This window comes from Archocentrus centrarchus, chromosome 17, assembly GCF_007364275.1.
Source record: "Archocentrus centrarchus isolate MPI-CPG fArcCen1 chromosome 17, fArcCen1, whole genome shotgun sequence".
NCBI lineage: Eukaryota > Metazoa > Chordata > Actinopteri > Cichliformes > Cichlidae > Archocentrus > Archocentrus centrarchus.
The window spans coordinates 4,741,966-4,762,395 of NC_044362.1; the positions used below are offsets into that span (position 1 = coordinate 4,741,966).

The 20,430-nt window shown below is 41.0% G+C and overlaps 1 protein-coding gene across 1 annotated transcript; it reads right to left on the reverse strand.

Annotated features, from left to right (window-relative positions):
• Window positions 1-604: 604 nt before the first annotated feature.
• Window positions 605-19,405, reverse strand: LOC115795943 (protein Niban 1-like). The gene is made up of 14 exons (XM_030752097.1): window positions 19,260-19,405; window positions 17,511-17,641; window positions 17,205-17,342; window positions 16,993-17,110; window positions 11,583-11,744; window positions 6,823-6,938; window positions 6,641-6,745; window positions 6,105-6,267; window positions 5,801-5,982; window positions 5,519-5,665; window positions 5,299-5,409; window positions 4,788-4,895; window positions 4,578-4,689; window positions 605-3,658 (listed from the first exon to the last, which is right to left on the reverse strand). Exons 1-14 carry the CDS (start codon window positions 19,312-19,314, stop codon window positions 2,370-2,372), a joined length of 2,937 nt encoding a protein of 978 aa, XP_030607957.1. The 5' UTR covers window positions 19,315-19,405; the 3' UTR covers window positions 605-2,369.
• Between the last annotated feature and the right edge of the window lie 1,025 nt (window positions 19,406-20,430).

Below are 20,430 nucleotides of genomic sequence, written 5' to 3' on the forward strand. Positions count from 1 at the left end.
CCCATGATGCACTGACCACTACTTCTCTGCTGCTGTCTTTCACTCTGTTCATATTCCACTACTGCACGTCATTAACGTTTGTTCTCCCTCTCCCATCATGTGTGTTTTGTCTAGTCTTGTTATGTTCTTGTTTTTTTCTTATTTTCCTTTGCCTGAGCCTGGTGCTGCTGGAGGTTTCTTCCTGTTTAAAAGGAGTTTTTCTTTCCTTCTCCCACCACGTGCTTGCTCATAGGGGGTCCTTTGATTGCTGGGGATTTCTCTTTACCTTACAATATAAGACAGCTGGTTATTTAGAGGCAGCTTCTGCCCGAGGTCTTCCTCACCTCCAAACCCAGCAGAGGAGCCTCTGTTTCACAACCAGCACAGCAGCAGCTGTTATATCTAAGTTTTAATTTAGTCATTTTATCCCGTTTAATAATAAACACTAACAAAGATTATTGTTTCATTGTATGGTTTATTCTTTATTTATATAAGTCCTAAAAACACATACATGTATATATGATTAACTTTAGCAGTCATATTAGCCTCCTGAGATCCTGCACTCTCATATGGAGACATTACATTTGAACTTTACCTTATACTTCATTCTGCCTAATAAAATGTGAATATTTTGTTAAACAATGATTTTAATGTTTGGTGCTGTAAAATAAAGCTATTGTCTCCACATGATGACATGCTTGTTAGCTGTGTAACAAAGTAACCATTTGCTTTTAAAAGATGAAATTTAGTTTTTAGCATTATGAAGACAGCTGTGCTGTGCAGCCTGGAGGGAGCTGAAAACATGATGCTGAGTTATTGTTGTCACTGTGCACTCGCTCATTCGTCCTGTTCTCTAGCAGAGACGATTCCTGTTTAATGGTGCTTTTGGTGCCAAACTCAGGATGTAGCAGTTTCATCTCCAATGAAAGAGTTGTCACTCGCTGCCAGCAGAGGGCAGTACAACATAAACAGTTTCTAAAACTTGGTGCTCTTTTCTCTTTGCTGAGAAGCTTTAAAACATTTCTGCAGTAATTCAGAGAAACCCATTTATAGGCTACACGGTTTAGAAGCTCCCTGCAATAAGTTGGCTGACTGTTCAAACACACCTGACGTGTCCACATGAGCTAAAACCTGTTTCAAACTTGTGTTAGCTACTAAATTTAAACAAAATATTTAAACTGTGTTGATTTTGCTTCATTTCTAGTGGCAACAGTCAAATCTGTTAGACCTCAGAGCTGCACATCCATAGACTGTATATATTTTATAGTGATTCAGACATTGACCGAGTCCTGTGTGGAAGCCCCAAAATCTGAATTAATCTCTCTGTCTGTGGTGAATATCTGAACAAGTGCACTGAGCATTTCATCTTTTAATCCCATTAAATACAGAATCTATAAATATTTTAACTTTTATATCCCAACTATGGACCCCATCAATGTCTTTGTTACCACAAAATCCAACTTATTATAATTGTGAGCTCTGCCCGTTTTTGTAGAAGAGGAAGGACCTACATAATCAGTGAGATTATACAACAGCAGAATCAGACAGTAATAATTTCAGTGCAAATGCAGTCAATTTAATGAACTCTGATTAAAAAGTGTTCCCGTAATTCTTTCGAACAGTATACGTGCTGTTATATCCCAAATGTGGTTACATGTTTGCCACAATAGCTTTAGAAAGGTCTCAGTACAATTACAGTTTATTCTGTTGCCCCCAACTGGTCGACCAAATGACTTGAGGTGGCTGTAAGAAAATTAAAGGTTTAACATCTTTATTTGGGGGATTCAATCAATGCCATTGTTAAAAATAAAAAACAACATATATATATAAAAAAAGAGTTTAGACTTTAGACTTTTCAGATCATTGTTCTATGAAAACGTGGTACATTAATGAAATATTAAGAAACTAAGGTTTTTTTCTTCTAGGAACTGTTATCCAGCTGGGAGATCATCAGCCTGGACCAGAGGCCTGTACTACAAAGCAGGATTTCATCTTATCTGGGTTTTCTGTACTACGAAGGAGGTTCACTTCTTACTGGGGTATATCACCAGGATAACTCATGCTGCGTATGTTCCAGATTAGAGCTGAACAGGTAGCCTACTGACCAATCAACATTCTTAGATGAAACTTTATTCCTTGATTTTTTTCCCCCCGTCATCTGCAAACAATTTCACCACAATTTTATTGTTCTATAAGTGTTAATATACGATCCTAAAACAGGACACTCACAGTTCATATCAAAATTGTACCATGTCTAGATTCTGTTTTCATATTTATTAAGGAGCACAGAGTTTGCAGCTGAGTGAATAAAAGCTAAAAGTGTTGAACTCTGGCTATGCTGAACTCCCTTTGTAGCACAGGGCCCTGCAGCCGCTGTGGTAATGATTGTTTTAGGGTTTGCTGCTGCTCTCGGGACAGGGGGTGACTGTTGTCTCCACCTCAATAATCTCAGCCACAAGGTCTCTGATGCAAGACACACTGTCCAATGGTGGCTCAGCAGCACTCTCCAGCTGTGATTCCATTGGCTTCTCCTCTTCTTCTTTTTCTTCTTCAACATGATCTTCTTTCTCTGCTGCTGCTTCTTCATCATCATCTTTTTTATTTTCAATCCGGAGCTCACCGCTTGTCCCTCCTTCCTCCATCCTCTCTTTGCTCTCTCTCTGCTCTGTGTTTGAGGTCGCGGTGTCCACTGGTGATCCAGAGGATCTGCAGCTGTCATCGACAGGCTCGCCTCCTGTTTGGGCCTCCATCGTCTCCTCACCTGTCTCTTCTCCAGTTACCTCTTCTTTCTCTGTCTGTTCTCCCCCTGCTTTAATTGTGTCATTTCTTTCTGCTTCCTCTTTGCGTTTCTCCTCTTTTACTCTCTCCACCTCCCAGCTGTCCTTAATTCCTCCTGTCAAATAGACAGCTCTGTCTGTGGTCTGCTGTCCCATTATTGGCATACCAGAAGATTCCAGGGAACTGCAAGTGATTGCCTCACTTAGTGATCCCAGACTGAGTTTCATTGGAGCGTCTGTATCAGGTGGGTTTAATGGAGAGTCAGACTGGATGGGAGAATCCTCTTCTGATGGCTGATTTGAAACTGAGTCGTCAGGCACAGCAGATTCACTTTGAACTTGGACCTCTGTGGTCTGGGGCGAGACCAGAGGGGACACATCCAGAGAGTCTGTGATGGTGGGTCCTGGTTCAGCAGATGGCTCAGGTGCACTGACTTCATCTGCATCAGAGTTGTTAGATTTAGCTGGCTCTGTTGGCTTTGTTGGCTCTGCTGGCTCTGTTGATGACGCGTCAGCTGTGACCTGAGCTTCTTCTCTGGTTTCCTTTAGGCACAGAGCCTCTTTGCTGCCAGCTTCATCCACCTGTTGTGTCACGACAATCACAGGAGACAGAAGCATTGCGCTCTGGCCAGAGACCGGTGTCTGGTCAGATTCAGCATCAGCGTTACCTTCTTCGTTGCTCTGGGGGCAAGCATCAGCTGTCTGACTTTTTTCTTCCACTGCAGAAACCGTTTCTTGATCATCAGCGAGCACGGCTGAGGAGGACTGCCGAGCGTCAGCGGCTGGGCTGTCGGGCGCAGAGCGTGGAGGCGTCTGTCCCAGCAGACTGTACTGACTAATGGCCAGATCTGAAGTGTCCAACAGGAGATTGTTGCTCTTCTTACTAGCTGCATCCTGGACAGCTGTGAAGGAGGAAGAGGCAAAGTCAGAATTTATGTTTGGACCAAGCAGGAATGCTCCAGTTCATTTTCAGTATTTGTCACAGGTTTTAATTTAGCATGGCCCGCTTCATTCAGAAACCCCCTTTTTTCTTCACATCTGAAGAAAAATACAGGGTAAAAAAGGGGGGAGAGCCCCGTGAGCTAATATTTTTCTGTAAAACTCACTTTTTTTCCCGTTTTTTAAATTTTTTTTATTAAACAAGTCAAGCAAAGCCTGAGTTCAGGCAGGCTGTTAAAGTTTCCTCTGGTAGCTCAGCTCCTCTCAGTGCCAGCCCACAGGGTTAGCGACACATCTCAGAAAGGCTAATTAAACTGCTTTAGCCTACACAGTTACTGTACATCTGCAAGCTGCTTTCCTCCCACAACAAAGCCACACTGCCAAGTATAAGTTACTGCAGATGGGAATATCAACTGAACTACTGTGGAGCAGCACACCTGAGTCCACTGTACCTTTGTAGTACAGTGCAGTATAGGAGAAGTCTGAACATGTTCTCATCAAGCATAGCGCAGCCCTTTAGCTTACACAGACGATGGATGGATAGGTTTCAAATAAGAGAAGAAAAGAAAAGAAAATTGTAGTAAGTTGGTGAACTTCCAGAACAGCTTCAGGGCATCTTGGAATTAATTCTCCAAGTTTCTGGAAGTCTACTGGCGGGACCAATCTTTCAAAAGACATATGGTGTTTGGATGATGGTGAAGGGCGCTGTCTAAACATATGTGCCTGGATGCGCTCACAAATGACGTTTCTCTCTGCGGGGAAACCAGGCTGATAAAATGCCCTCACAATATAAGAGAGACACCGATCTCTGTTCAATGCACAAACATCAAAATAAGAAGCATTCCCTGTGCCGAGGATCCTGCAGCAGATGTGTGTATTTACCTGTCTCTATCTCCTTGCTGAGGATGGTTCTCAGAACATCATCGTAGACGTTATGAACCAGGATGAAACCGCTGTAGTCAGAGAAAATGTACTGCTCGAACTGTTGCAGCTCCTGCACACAGAAAAACCAGACATGAATGGAAGCAGAGTCAGCAACACCAAGCCAATAACAGAGTGGGACGGAGCGCAGCAGCAGTGAGGTCGACCTACAGTTTTCCACTTGCTGTCCATCTTCCTAGTGAGAGTGGGCAGAGTGATCTCCAGCAGAGCCTCCTCGTAGAGCCTCCTCTGGACCACCCTGCTGTCGTAGTCCAGCTGCTACTCTCACACACACACACGCACGCACAATTTTTCATGATCTCTACATTTGACCACACATTTGATTGTATTTATTCAGCACACTAGTCATACAGAAAGCAGGAAGAAGCTGTTTATCATCTACAGGGCATCAGGCCTAAAAACTCAAGCCCTCATGAATAAGGGAGCAGCCAAAAACAAACTGTTGTTTTGCTATTAAAAGCACATCAGGGTTCTTACATGTACATGCACACCAGTTTGCTATACAGCATTTAACATTTTGATGGTGTGTCTAAGCATATTAATGTCTTATTTTAAGGAAATCACATCTTCCATTTATTTGGATTTATAAAATACAAAATCTATCCAGTTCCTTCAGAAATCTTCAGATTACAGGACCGATTTTTACTGCTGACTTCTTTACCTTCAGCACTCTTTCTGTAGCTCTGTTCAGCTTGACGGGAACTTGGGAGGGCTGCAGTCTGGATGATGACTGGAGGAACTGCTCCAAGGTGTAGACCGCACTGTCCAGCAACTGCAAGACAAAACACCGTGCGGCATGATGACCAAAACAGCAGGCTTTGAACCTTTCTGTTTGTAGGCTGCTTGAAAGCCGTGGATGTGCTTAAGATTGCACTTCATACCTGCTCCATCTCCAGATTTGCATAGTGCACCAGTCTGTGAGTGCTGCTCAGTCCAAACCGATCTTTTAAGCCTTCAAGCTTCTCTGTCAGGTTCTCCACCTGCTTGTAGCTCTGATCTAGACGGATGGAGTGCAGACCGGACAAGGCCTAAAGAAAGAAAGCAAATGCCATGTCTGAGCACGTTGGAACGTTTGGACTAAAACCTGCAAACTAATGACTCTATAAACACCCTGTGTGACCCTCACTGAGATGACACAGCAGTGACATGAAGTCTTCTCTCACCTTCTTTGTCTCCTCCGTCCTTTCGTTTGTGTGTGAAAAGGCTGAATCCATCTGTGCGTTCAGTGTGCGCTGCATCCCAAGAATCCCTGCGCTTATGTTCTCTGTAAGTGCTTCAAGGATGGAGGACATGTAGGGTGCTACAGACTCACTGCACACTTTCTCTGCCTCCTCACATACACATGCTGAAACAGACACAGAGGCTTCTTGACATAACGTGTGATCTTATCAGACTGGAAGCTCAGCTGTGAGTTTAGCCAATAACAGTCACTCATGTCCAGCAGGGTTAAAGGTCAGCAGTGCGTACCTCTGACTTTTTGCTCCAGGAAGGAGTGAGAGGACATTATTTGGTCCAGATTGGATCTGATGAGCGCCTGATTGTTGGACGCTGTCTGACGGCACTCCTCCTTCAGAGCCTCCAGACCCGCAGTCAGCGTTTCCAGCACCAGTGTGTAGGTTGCCTGCGCTGTCTAGACACACACAGAAATTAATATATTGTGTAACACAGAGATCAGAATATACTAAAACTTCCACACACAATTTATCAGTAAACTTAACACTGGGTAAAAGATAATAGTGTTCTTGTGTTCACCTGCTCTTTAGCTTTGTTTTGGCCTCTGTTACTCCTGATAAACATATCACACACTTTAGCAGCTCACTTTGTTACAAACTGCTTGATTAGATATTAACTTCCTGTGAGCGCTGCCTTTCACATTGTGGATAATACTGTGTTCATTTTTTACCATACCATTAGTTAGTATTAGCGTGAATATTGAGAGGCACTCTAACAGAGGTGAACATACAGGAAAGACAGCAGAGTGTGTGACAGTGACTCAGACTTACTGCCAACCACAGCCGGATCCTCTCGGTCTTCTTGCCTTTTAGCCTGGACTGAAGCTGACTCTGTAACCATGGCAACACTTCTTCCATCACCTGGGAGGCTAGCACCTACACACAGAGACACACCATTTATGAAGCACACAGACACGGAGCCACTGTGTGTGTGTGTGTGTGTGTGTACTGACTTGTTCCTCAGTCCCTAGCAGCATTTCCCAGGATTCATAGCATCCTTTCTCCTGCCGGTAGAGTCGGAGGGCTCGTGTGTACGCCTGGCTCTCATATGATGGATTACACCACGGGTCTGCAGGAAGTAGGGACGTAGTTATGATTCTGAAGGTGGAAATCATTATTATAAAGTGGACATCAGTATCTCAGTAGAACACATTTGGCCTGTTTTAGGCCGGTCAGAGACGTGCACTAAAGCTAAAAAGTAAAAGTGAATAACTAGAGCCTATCATGAAACCAGAGAACTTTCAGTTTTAGATATATTTAAATGGAGGTTCCCAGTATTTGAGGGGATCCTTCCTACCTTTGTAGGCTATATTTTGCACAGGAATGGTGGGAGAATTTGTTATATGTGCTGATAGGCTAAATATATGAAGTATTATCACAGTGAAGAAGGTGTGTAAAAACTGTACAGTTAACTAAGATTAAAAAAAAAAAAAAAAAAAAAAAACCACAGTCATTTATTTTAACTAACTCTACTGACTTCAACCACTCTAACAAATAACTATGGAACAACACTAAATATAAAGAAATCTGTTGAATCCATAAAATAGTTTTTTAAATAAAAAATAAAAATGTTCCACTGTGTTAGAAAGTCTCTTTAAAATGTTTTAAAGTGGTGTGGTGCAGCTGTGACCATGAATCACATCATCGCCATCCTCCAACTCATTTCCTGTCATCTCTTCACTGTCAGCTTAGTGTCAGACAATTATTCTTCTCAGTACTTTTAATGATTAAAATAGTACTCAAAAATATGTTTACATTTCTGAAATACAAATTCCATCTGTCTCATTTTCTTTCCTGTTGAAATTCCAACCATGGAATTTATTTTTCACTGGTATCATTTATTCTTTAGCGATTTCTATTCTGCTTCTATCTGTATTCTATCAGGTTTCAGATTTCTAATTTTAGTTTGGTGGAAATTGCGTCCATCCTGTGACTCCAGCGGATCACTGACAGCAGTATCTCATCTCATTGCAACACATCTGCCCAGTTTCAGATCTCTAATTTTAAACGTTACGTCCTTTGATTTTTGCTAAATCCCTGAAACTGTGACATCTCGGTCGAGTTTCCCTTGAGTTGGAATTTTTTAATCAAAATGATTGCTGAAATTTGAGGAACAGAAAGCTCCACCAGTGCTGAAAAAGCATACTGCCATTTGTCATCAGTAGCATTAATATGAATCATATGCAGCTAAAAAACAGCCCAGATGAAGTCATTTCCCTTATTGATGTGACTGACTCCTGTAGGGTGATGATTTAAGTGTTGGGTGATATATGTGTCTGTGGTAAGGAGACAATTTTAAAGGAGCTAAGTAAAAGCTGAGGTGCCATCACTGCCCTTTAGTGAATGCTCACTATTACCTCAATAAGTTTTCTTTTGCATTTGAATTTGACATTTGTAGGTGTTTATGTTTTGATCATTAGATCTTATCATAGATAAGTACAGGAGGGGCGATAAGAGTTATATTTATAGAACTCACAGTGTATCTGATTATCCATGCCTTTTTAGATTGTTCACTTGGTGTCCTCCAAGGTTCAATATTAGTCCCTTTTTATTTAGTATCTATGTTTACGATATAGCTTCCATCTGCCCTCATCTGTCTGCATGCTAACTTTAAACAGCAGCCTGTGTCTTTACTTTACTATAATCCAAGCTTTTAAAAAGATTAAAAATGTTTAAAACAATTAAAAATAAAAATTTTTCATATTGTACAAAAAACTGGACTTGTGCATTAATATTGCAACCACTGTACAGTATGTATACACAAATACTAAAAATAATGGATAACAAAACTAACTCCAATCGCTACTGCAACACAGGTAAAAGTATTAGTAAGAGTATTAGTATTAGTAAAAGTAAAAGTTTAAGATCCTCCACAACCTAGAATCACAACCACTTCAACGGCAGCACAAAGCATCCATCCATCCATCCAGAGTCTCAGAGGGGGGTGGAGCCCATTGCAGCTGGCCTGGTGTGCAGGGCAGGGTACAAACTGGACAGGCTGTCAGACCATCAAAGGACCAACACAGGAAGACAAACAACCATTCACACCTATGGGCAATGTGCATTCACCGGTCAGCCTGGTATGTCTTTGGGCTGTGGGAGGAGACCCATACAGGCACAAGGAGAACATGCAAGCTCCACACAGAGAGACTCTAGCCATAGTGAGTGTTATTAACCACTATTGTTTTCTTAATATTTTACTATTATTATTATTATCATTATTTAAAAATGTTTTTAAGTACACACATTTATGTAGATGCTTTTATAGGTTTATACTTTCCTGTCATCTGTAACATGTCTGCTCGGGGACTACAGATGATTAGCTTTTAGCTCTGTCTGGTACATCGTATGTATTGTGCCTTTTTATGATTACTTTGAACTGTTCTTTTTTCCAGGCTACAGCAGACATGTTTATTTCTGTTCAAAAACAAGCACTGGGTGCAAAAGTTTGAATTTGTTTGGATTCTCTCTAATCCACACATTTATATACCATAGAAATACAACGATAGTGGGGGGCAGGAATTAGAATTGAGTTTTTTGTTTTTTAACAGCACTCCAGAGTATCATCAAAGATTTAATAAATCAAAGAAATTAAGTACAAGAAAGTGCTCTAATGAGACGAGACAGTTATTTGAAGAAGAGATTGTTCTGAGATTAATAAAAGCAGCACTACTGTAAGTGCTGTGCCTTCTTTACTCATGCAGAGTGAAACAGCAACAAGTGTTTCCTGCTGGGGGGGGGGGGGGTTATCTTTGCGCAGACACAGAGTGTCGTGCTGTTGCAACCTCACTGCTTCAAGTGAAGGGGTTTGTTTCTGGTTTGTATCCTTGCTAACCACACAGGAAGTCAGCAGCATTAATATTTATATGTGTCGCCAGGGCAACTGCCACAACATGAATGATAAACTGAGGACACGCCAGCTGGAGACGGGGCTCTGCTAGAGCATTTTGAAGGATTTATTGTGTTATTATTTGACATATCACAATCGTTAAAAAGTTGTATATAACAGCATGCAGCATTTGCACGTCATGACAAAACATTCTTCGACTCCGTCCAGTGAACTCTCAAATTAGCTCCAAAAATAAGGACTACCGGCTTAGGAGGGATTTCAGAATATTCAGAGCAACTTGGAGAAAGAGAAGGACTTAAACTTTGACCTCAGTGATGAGGTGTGGTTGCCCCTGTAGTCAGCAACGATGCTCACTCTGTACAGGTGTGATCATTTGGTCAGATAAATAAATGCAGTCTGTGTGGCGATGGGCAGAGAGGACAGCAAAATAGATAGACCTGGTTACAGAACTGACTGCTGATAAATATGAATACTCATAACATCTCTGCTGAATAAACTGGAAGCCTGTGTGTGAAGGGGGTAAACTGACATGCTGATACTGTAGTTAGACTCTAGTTTTGCTTCTGCTCATTGAAAATACTGGTAATTTAGCACTTGTCTGATATTCCTTCAGCCCCGCGAGACGTGAAAATTTAAACTGTCACAATACGAGCCAATGAAAACTAAACTGATGGTATAATACAGCTGCTGGTGCGCTCCAGGAGCTCTGCATTTATCTTCCTCCCATTTACTCCTCAGCTTTAAAAACTCTTCAGCATCTTAAAAAATCCTCCTCCCCACTCCAAACAATCTTTCACTTTGGGATCTCTCCGAGGAGCTAAGATGTTTTGTAAATGCCTTTTATCTTTACCAGGATTTGGTATCAACTTTATTTAACCCAGGCAGAAAGTCAGCTACTGTGGCCAATAATATTCATTGTTTCAAATGCTCTGAACCTTCTGACATTTACCAGATTTCTGCATAATTTTGAGGCAAAACATCATCAGAAATGAACAAAAGTACCAACGATAGATAAACAGAATCCAATTAATTAACACTCAAGCATTACACTTGGTCATACCAAGATATAAAGGGAAGACAAAGTGGGGAAACTGATGAGTCTGGTAATTTTAATAGATGAGAGATTTCAAATGATTTCAAAATCATGTACAAGTGAAGCAGCTTTCACTGCTTAGAGGACCGGGCAGCTTGCAGTGACTGTGAGGGATCCACATTCAAAAACACTTTTTGTAACTGAGAGGAACTGAGAAATCATCGAGCTGATGTCAGACGCTGGTGGGCAAAGTACTTGCAGGAAGTTCTTCCTGCTACAGGAGGGAATACCAGCTCCTGAGACCAACTTACTGTTTCCAAAAATCAGTGTGACATCTGTTCATATTTGTGTTGGCTAAATAATAAATGTTTTTCCTGTGGCTGCGTTCACGTGCATCGCTTGTGTCTGTCGATGCTTCAAACATAATCAAATGTTTGCATGTTCAGAGATGTTGAAAAGATCAACAATTTCCATGAGATATATTTTTCCACTTATATTATATTGTATATTTGATGATGTTAGCTCACCAAAGCTTGATTAGCTTTTCATATGCAAGAAGATGTTAACTCTGCTGACCATAGCAGCGTGAGATGAGGCTGGTATCGGTCTTCTCATCTTAGATAGAGTGAGTGAAAGCATTTCTGAGAACCATCTATTTCAGGCAGCAGTGGATGAGAGATTTCAAAACGTGTCTCAGACCTTGTTTACTGCAACATCTTAGATTACAGAGATGTGCTGGCACTGTTTTCTGTGTCCTGTGTTAATGCCCTGCACATCTGAAACACAGCGTCACGTGGGCCACAGAGAAAACGAGCGTGTGCGTGTTTTACCGAGGTTTCGATGTCTAATGCAGGTCTTGAGGCTGGAGAGGAAGTGATCTCGTTCCTCCTCTTGGTGAAACAGGAAGCATGTGTGGCCTCTGTAAGGCAAGTGGAGGTGCACAGCAAATGCATCTGGATTGAACACCAACGAAGAAGAGTCCTCTTTCACTCCTGGAAACACAAAGACAGCAACAACGTTACAGATGTGGGTTTGACTGTGTTCTCTCTGAACTCTGCAGCAGTTTGTGTCCAGTGAAGCTTGTATTTATGCTACACTTGTAACCTTTGACTGTTTAGTAAAAATATCTATTATATAATTAAGTGACTGAAATTGAATCTGAGAGGTGTAGATATTGGTGACTTTGTTACTTAATATTAATAAAAACAAAACACAGCTGAATTCCATCAGTGATTCAAAGGAGTTTGACTATTGGTATTTGATTCGACACATGGCTGTGAAATCAAACCCGGCCTGAACATGACCAACAATAATCATTTATTGAACCTTCAATATGCTCTTAAGGGAAGCTTCAGCAGCACATCTGCACTATTATTTAAAAGTTTGAGGTCACCCTGAACATTTCACCTTTTTTTTTTTTTTTTTTTTTTTTAATCTTTAATCATACTTCAGATCTTTGGGATTCTAGCTGTCAGCTTGTTGAAGTCATCTGAAGAGATTCAACTCTTTTATCCTGAAGGCCTTGGTTGGGTTGGTTGGTCATTATAATATCTCGATTACACCGCTCAGTAGGCGTGTGGCACTGTTTTTAAATGGCTCAGTTTTTACCTGGCAGAGAGAACATTCATGACTCTGAATCATCTGCTGCTTCCCTGCCATGTGGCTTACCGCAGGGCTCAATTCTGGGCCCACTGCTTTTCTCGCTGTATTTACTGCCTCTGGGTTCTATTCTCAGAAAACATGGAATCTCATTTTATTGTTATGCTGACGATTGCCAAATTTATTTGCCTTCGAAGCAGAAAGATGTCCACTCCATAAAACATCTCCTGGCATGTCTAGGTGATATTAAAGCTTGGTTGGCCTTGAACTTTTTAAATTTTAATGAAAAGAAAACAGAGGTGATGGTGTTTGGACCCAGTGGCTCCTGTGAGTCCTCCTCTGTTGACTTGGGACCCTTGGAGGTATATCTTAAACCCATTATTACTGATCTTGGTTTTAAGGTGGACAGTGATTTTAAATTGGACAGCCAAATCAGAGCCATGGTTAAGTCCAGTTTTTATCATTTGAAGCGATTGGCATCAATAAAAACGTTTCTATCTGGCAGCACTTTGAAACAGTGATCCACGCTTGTATTTCATCTCGTCTGGATTACTGTAATTCACTTTATTTTGGAGTCAGTCAGTCGCTACTCTCACGCCTGGAGCTGGTTCAAAATGCTGCTGCATGACTTTTGACGGGAACTGAAAAGAGAGAGCACATGACCTCTGTCCTGGCCTCACTTCACTGCTTGCCTGTATATTTTATGTTTGTTTTTAAATCTTTGCACAAGCTTGCCCTGCCTTACCTCTCACTTTTTCACCCCTACATACCTTGTTGGGTTCTCAGGTCAGCAGACCTGCTGCTCTTGGAGGTATCAAGATCAAGAAGGAAGCTCAGAGTGGACAGAGCTTTCTCTATAATTGGAACTAAGCTATGGAATGACTTACCCTTACAGGTTAGAGAGGCCCCTTCACTGTCCACTTTTAAAGTTCATCTTAAAACCCATCTTGTCTTACGAAAATCCACTATGGTCAACTATGTTTTTTATGCAGTAACCAGAGGTGGGAAGTAACGAAGTACAAATACTTCGTTACTGTACTTAAGTAGATTTTTTAGGTATCTGTACTTTACTTGAGTATTTATTTTTCTCAGTACTTTTTACTTTTACTCCCTACATTTTTACACAAGTATCGGTACTTTCTACTTCTTACATTTTCAAACAGACTCGTTACTTTTTAACACGTCAGGGAGAAGTTTTTATTTCCAGTCAGTGCGCAGTCAAACAAACGATCTGAGGCTAAACGGAGGAATAATAACAGATACGAGACAATCGTACTGGCCTATCCTCCATCCCCCGGGGCTTAAAGGGTACAAAGGGATTAAATACGTAAACCCGTATAATTAATGTATCATTTATAGCGCTATAATCGGGCCGGACCGAGTCCGTAAGTTGCGCTGCGGCACATAAACAGCTTAGCTAGCGCTACTGAAGAGGAGCGAGCATGAAGGGAGTAACGTGTGGCAGGTAAATGCAACGTTTCTAAATGCTCAACAAATATCAGCAAACACACAAAGTGTGTGCAGTTTGTCACACAGTGTGTCTGCTAGCTAAAAGAAGAGCTGCTGCATTTCAGGGAGAGCAAAGAGAGAGATGTTCACTCAGAGATGGAGAAAGAGGACAGGAGAGGAAGAAGAGAGGTTAGAATTAAAGGTAAGGACCGCAAAATAAACTGAGGTATGCTGACGTTGTGTAATTCAAAGATTGTATGAAAATACTGTAGTTTAGCGTGATAAACAGGTTAGCTTGTTGTACTGTATTTACAGTAAAGCTCTGTGTTGGACTGGAGCACAGTGTTTGTGTTCATGGTCAGAGTTACAGGTTACATCAGTGCAGCAGAGATGAGTTTGAATCAAAGCTGCTGATGCTGAGATTCATTCACTGTATGCTGTCAGTGTAGGGGATGGAGATCAGCTCAGAGAGCTGTGAAATACTGGGTTACATCTTTGTGAGTTCAGTTCATCCACACAGAGCAGTAAACCTCAGAGCAGCAGCAGCAGGTCAGCTGATCACAGCCTGCACACCAACATCATTTACTGGAGCTCACAATAGAAAGTTGTGGTTCTTCTCCCCATGCAGAGCCACTACAGCTGATCTTAGTGTTCCTCCAGCTTCTGAATCCCACTGTAACCCCTGAGTATCCTCATGTTTGTGTTTAGGTGGAGGCACAGTCACCTTCTACTATGGAGGACACAGAGAACAGAGCTGTGTTTAAATTGCCTTTCACAGTTTTTGTCCTACATAACAGATTCAAGCTGAGTGCATTCATTAGGATTAAAATTTAGACTGGAGTAACATTTGTGTTCTCATGTTTATTTTATATAATTACAATAATATATAATGAGGTTCGGTTAGCTTTACACAAAAATAGCAGGTAGAAATGTCTGCCAAAGAACTACTTTTACTTTCTTACTTTGAGTACATTTCAGAGCCTGTACTTTTTTACTTTTACTTAAGTAAAGAAGTTGAACCAGTAATTCGACTTTTACCAAAGTATTTTTGAACACAAGTACTTGTACTTCTACTTAAGTACAGAATGTCTGTACTTTTGCCACCTCTGGCAGTAACCATGGTTTTACCATGGTAAAACCACGAACTCTTTCTGTCCCACAGCCATTAGACTCTTAAACGGCTGAGCTGGAAACTTCCTCATAGACACCACTGCACTTCTGTCACTGTTTACCTGTCTGCATACAGCTGCACTTGTATGTTCAGACCATTTCTACACGGACTATTGCATTATAGCACATATGCACAATGTACATAATTTGTTATTCAGAGAGCCTATTTATTTATTTTATTTATTTAGTTATTTAATTGTTATTTATTTGTGTTTTAATGTACAGCACTTTGTGTCAGCTGTGGTTGTTTTAAAGTGCTTTATTGTCATGGCCCTGGGTGTTTGACCCAGTGATCTAAGTTGTATTTAGTTGTGTGTGTGTGTGTGTGTGTGTGTGTGTGTGTGTGTGTGTATGTGTGTGTGTGTGTTGCTAGCCTCGCCCACTTCAGCCTTTCTTGTTGTTTCCAGCAATAAAGCTGAGTTTTTTTGAGTTAATCTGGAGTCAAGTGTCCTGCCTGCCACACAGCGTTACATGACAATAAATAAAGATGGTTTCACAGGAGTCTTTTAAAGTCAAACTGTTTCCATAACATCTCAGCAGGGTTGAGATTACTCTGTTACATTACTCTGTGCTTTGTACTTGGAAAATCCGCTGAATGACTTTCTTCTAAAAGGTTTTTGCAGAGCTTTAAGCCAGAAATCTGCAACTTGACCACCAACAAACCCCCTCAAAACCGTCACGTTTCTTCAGCCTTGCACAAATGAATCATTTCTTCACTTCTCTGAATCTCACAGACTTTAATCTTTCTCAAACGTAGAGTCATCTGTCCATAGCACTTTGACCATGTACATCTTTTCTTAGATATATATATATATTTTTTTTCTTCAGAGATTCTTCTCCTTTTCATCAACCTCCTGCTTCTTTTTCTATTTTAATTCAGATCTTCCTGTTCTGTGAGGGGAGTAATACACACCACTGTATAAAATCTTGTGTTTTATGGCAATGCACCATTGGCCCTAATTTTTATAGCAAACTGAACTGATGAGTTTCAACAGAAAGATCTTTATTTGTCCATTTAAACACTTTAACTGGGGCCACAGAAGCTGATGGTCCAAACACCTCACTAACCAAATTCATTCAGCTGTGCTGAAATTAGTGGAAAGCCCTTTGTACTGATTATGTAGACTTTGAATATGATAAACTTACATTATGTAGGCACTGAAACATAGGAGTGATAGTAGGTGAAAACGGACCTTTGTATGCCTATATAGATATTCCATAATATGCTTTTCTGACATCAAGTGGTCCCAGACATCTGAGAGATAGTGTGTATCGCTGTATATCGTACTTCCCTCCATGTTTCCTGTTTCAATTTTCACAAGACGTCTCTCTAGAAGAGTTTTCCAGCATCTAGGTTCTACTACAAACAAACATAGTACATTCTTGTTTTTCATAGGCACTCCAATTTAAATCTGAAAGGTCATATTTAAACTGTTTCACCCTGATTTTTCTGAGCAACAGTGAATAACACAGGTGTGTTTATCTCTCTGGCCATAGACCACAAGTTTGAAACATAAAATAGAATAAATACTGAAACGTGGCAGCCATATTAGGACCTGGTGAGATTCTCTAAATATTACAAAAAAGGTGACTTATTCTTTGTTGCCTCCTTTACATTAAGAAAGAAAGATTAAGCTATCCCATAATCCAATGTGATCAGATGTTCATAAAAGAAAACGGTCAGCATAACTACCAGCTGATGCAGATCCTTGCTAATATTCAGATATGTTTTGAACTTTCAGCAGTTTGTTAAACCCAGAGGCAAACCCTGACTGCTTCGTTAAAATCTGCTCTTTAAGAACTTGCAGTCTTGTGGGAAGTGCACCATACAGTTATATTGAAATGATTAAAGGTTGTAGTTTGCAGTGCTCATGTCCTCATTATGAGGCATTTCCATACTGACAGTCTTAATTAATTTGGCTTCAGAGATGCTGAGTTAAAGTGGATCATATTTTCAATGGGAAGAGAAAAATATGAGTAGTAACAGTTGTGCTGATTAATGCTGTTGCACTTGTAAAATACCATTCAGTATTCCCGCGCAGGCTTTCTCAAGGTGAGCTTTGGATTCCTCTGAGTTGGTGAACACAGCGGCTCCTGTAAGCTGGAGGACCAACTTAGCCGCACATCCACGGCTGAAAGTCTACAATCACAGAATCAGAGACGACAGTGTCCAGCAGATCATTTAGATGGCAAATGTCAGGTTTTGCGTGTGAATGCATTAATGCGTGTGTTACCTCCATGCTGTCATGTATCTCTGCTCTGTAGTCTCTTCGCAGAACGATGTACCTCTCTCTGCATTTCTTCAGCTGCTCATCCCAGCTGGAGAACTTAACAGTCCCTTGGTACAACACCTCATCAGGAGCATACTGGGGCTGTACACACACACACACACACACACACACACACACACACACACACACACACACACACACACACACACACACACACACACACAGTTTAAACTTTATGCTGCCTACAGCATCTACAAATATATATCTATTTAAGGTTTAAAACTCGTAAAACCAGTTTTAAACTCTTACCCTGTGTGTGAGCAATAGGCCCCTCCCCTCTCTCTTAGGCTCCACCTCCTGGTGTAAGTGTCCAAGGTAGGCCACAGAGTACTGCTGACGGTAAAACGCACTGAAGCTCTGGAACGTGCTGTCAGCTAGTCCTGGATACACACAGAAACACGTGCACATCATATTTCCTCTGCAGGAAACACTTCAGTGAGTTTAAGGAAAGAAATTTCAGCTCTCAGTTTGAAACTAAGTCTCAGATTTGGAGAGATTAATCTTCATTTTCCCAAACATACAAAAGCCATATGCTAACTTTTTATTAGGATTATCATTGTTTCTGTTCTTACTCAGAGCTTTTTAGCACAAATTGAAAAGTAGTATTTTCATAATGATACATTTTCCCCTGTGTAACTCTATTATATACCCCTGTGACTGGCCCTGGTCTACAGGGAGAATTTTTTTTGTATTTAATGCTGTTAATCAAACAGTTTAATCAAGCGTAGAGAGACAAAACAAGACAGACATACCTGACACCAATTACCTCACACATGAACAAATGAACCCAGCTAAGTATGAACACAGCCACAGTGCACAGGTGTGACTTTATGTATCTGACTTTATCAAAACTCCTGCTTGTGCAGCCTGGTGTGTGTGTGTGTGGCTTTGACTGGATCTCTAATCTGGAGTGTCTTCAGTGTGGATTGGTCATAATCATCTGTTTACAGTGTGCGACCAGTATCACATATTCTTTGGGTCACTCTCCAGCCTGACTTTCATCTTTCATACTGACACACATAGATAGACAGCGATCTGACAACCCATAATAATATAATAGTTGGAAATAGCTGTAATTACATTCTAGTTTGGGAGGGAGATTAGTGACAGGATGTGACTGTGCTGATAACATGTATAGGAATGCACACATGGAGAAATGAGCAGCAACATTCAGTTTTGTCTTGTTTGCTACATTTGCTCAACTAAAGCTAAAATAATCATTAAAACAGAAATAATATTACACTTTAAAGCATAATTGCCTTTTTTGGGTTACTGTCAAACAGATGTCCTCCTCTTAGCTTGGTGGTTAAGCCCAATACCCAGCCCCAAATAACCACAATGTCCCCGGTCAACCCATTATTTCGGGGACCCTTGCAGCGCACCGCACCCCTCGGGCTTCCTGTCAGCCTTGTGGCTGCAAGTTAGCAAAGGAAGACTAACTAATATATAGATTTATGTTGTCTAAAAAAACAGTCCAACAAAGTAGCAAAGCATCCAAAATGGATATATCTTTGGAAAAAGTCCTTTCTGGGGTTTCTCATCACTTACTATAAATGCTGGTAATTTATCTGCACTTCATATGAGCGTTATAGTCACAATGATGTGACAGAATACTGCAATTATTAATCTTTCAAGACTGACAGAAATTCAGGATCTGGATCCCATCAAAAAAAAAAAAAAAAATCAAGTAAGCACCACTGCATTAATACTGCAGCTGCTATATCATTTACTGCTACTTCTACAAATACTTCTACAATAACCACATGTATCGCCTCTACTATTTCTACTACTTTAACTGCGCTTATAGTGGTCAAAGTAGTAGTATTTAAAGTAGCTGCTACCCATACGTTTACAGTTTCTGATGCACTTTTACGCTTCCTCTCCTCGCTGCCTCTCCTCTGTCAGCATTAGAAAACTCATGTTCAAATATGTCTCTGATCTCTGGTCTCAAAGTTCTTCTGAGAAGCTGCAGAAAGAGAAAAGTGACTTTTTAGTTACCTTTGATGTGGCTGATTTTAGCCTCATCCAGCAAGCCAGAGGAAGATGCTCCCATAATGTATACTTTCTTTCTTTTGAACTCTGCCTGTAAGGTGAATGGGGTTATTTAAGGATGTACGCACAGCACACATACACATGTCAACTGAATGAGCTGCTGCGATGTATCAAGAGGTTTTTGCTCAGCTCATTTCCTCTGTTCTCTGTGAGTCACTGTGTGGTAAGTTGGGGCGGGACTGTTAAAAAGTGAGGTGCAAACTGTCACTGCGGCCCTCTCACCAGCTGTAATGTCATATCCACAGTGCCACAGCCATCCCTGTGGGGCCATCTGCTGGTACATGCAGGGCTGAAACCACACTTAGCCCATTGCCCGTACATCGCAACATCCAGATGTGAGCATTTACGGGAGAAGTTCAGCATTTATTCCCTCATCTTTGTGTTGTCTGCTTTTCTGACAAACATGTTTGTTGCAATAATATTTCTATCTTGCCTTATTAATCACAAAGCCTGCTGTTTCAAGAAGTAATGTAACACGTGGTATAAGAAATTACTCTCTCTGGGTGGAACTGAGTAACGTAATGCACTTTAAAGACAGTAATGATTATTGTGTAATAATATGTAATCAGTTTTTTGAGTAACAAGCCCAACAGTGCCGGATATGTGAAACATTGAAGTCAACCTGACACAGCGAGGTGAAGGAAGAGCTCTTTGCAGGAACCTGTCATGTACCGCTGTGTAGCAGGCAGGTGAGGACCCCAGTGCAGGACACTTGACTCGGGAGACAGACTTGAACTCCAAAAAAAAAAAAAAAAAAAAATCAGCTTTATTGCTGGAAACACGGAACTGGGCGAGGACAGCAGAATAAACTGGAACAAGGGGGGGGGGGGGGGGGGGGGGGGGGGTGACTACAAGGACGCGACAACAAGCAGGCGAAGATACAGGACTTAAATACACGAGGGCTGATGAGGGAACAAGACACATCAGGGAGACACAGGTGCACAGTATGACACTAACGACACAGCACCATGACAAAACCAATAAAAGTACATACCACACAGTTCTATGTTACAAAGTATACTGATACTAAGTAACAGTCATTTCACTGAAATCTTTTAAAGGGGACCTACTGTGTTTATGTCCAGCTCAATTTCTCTTTACTTTTGGACCTTTTCAA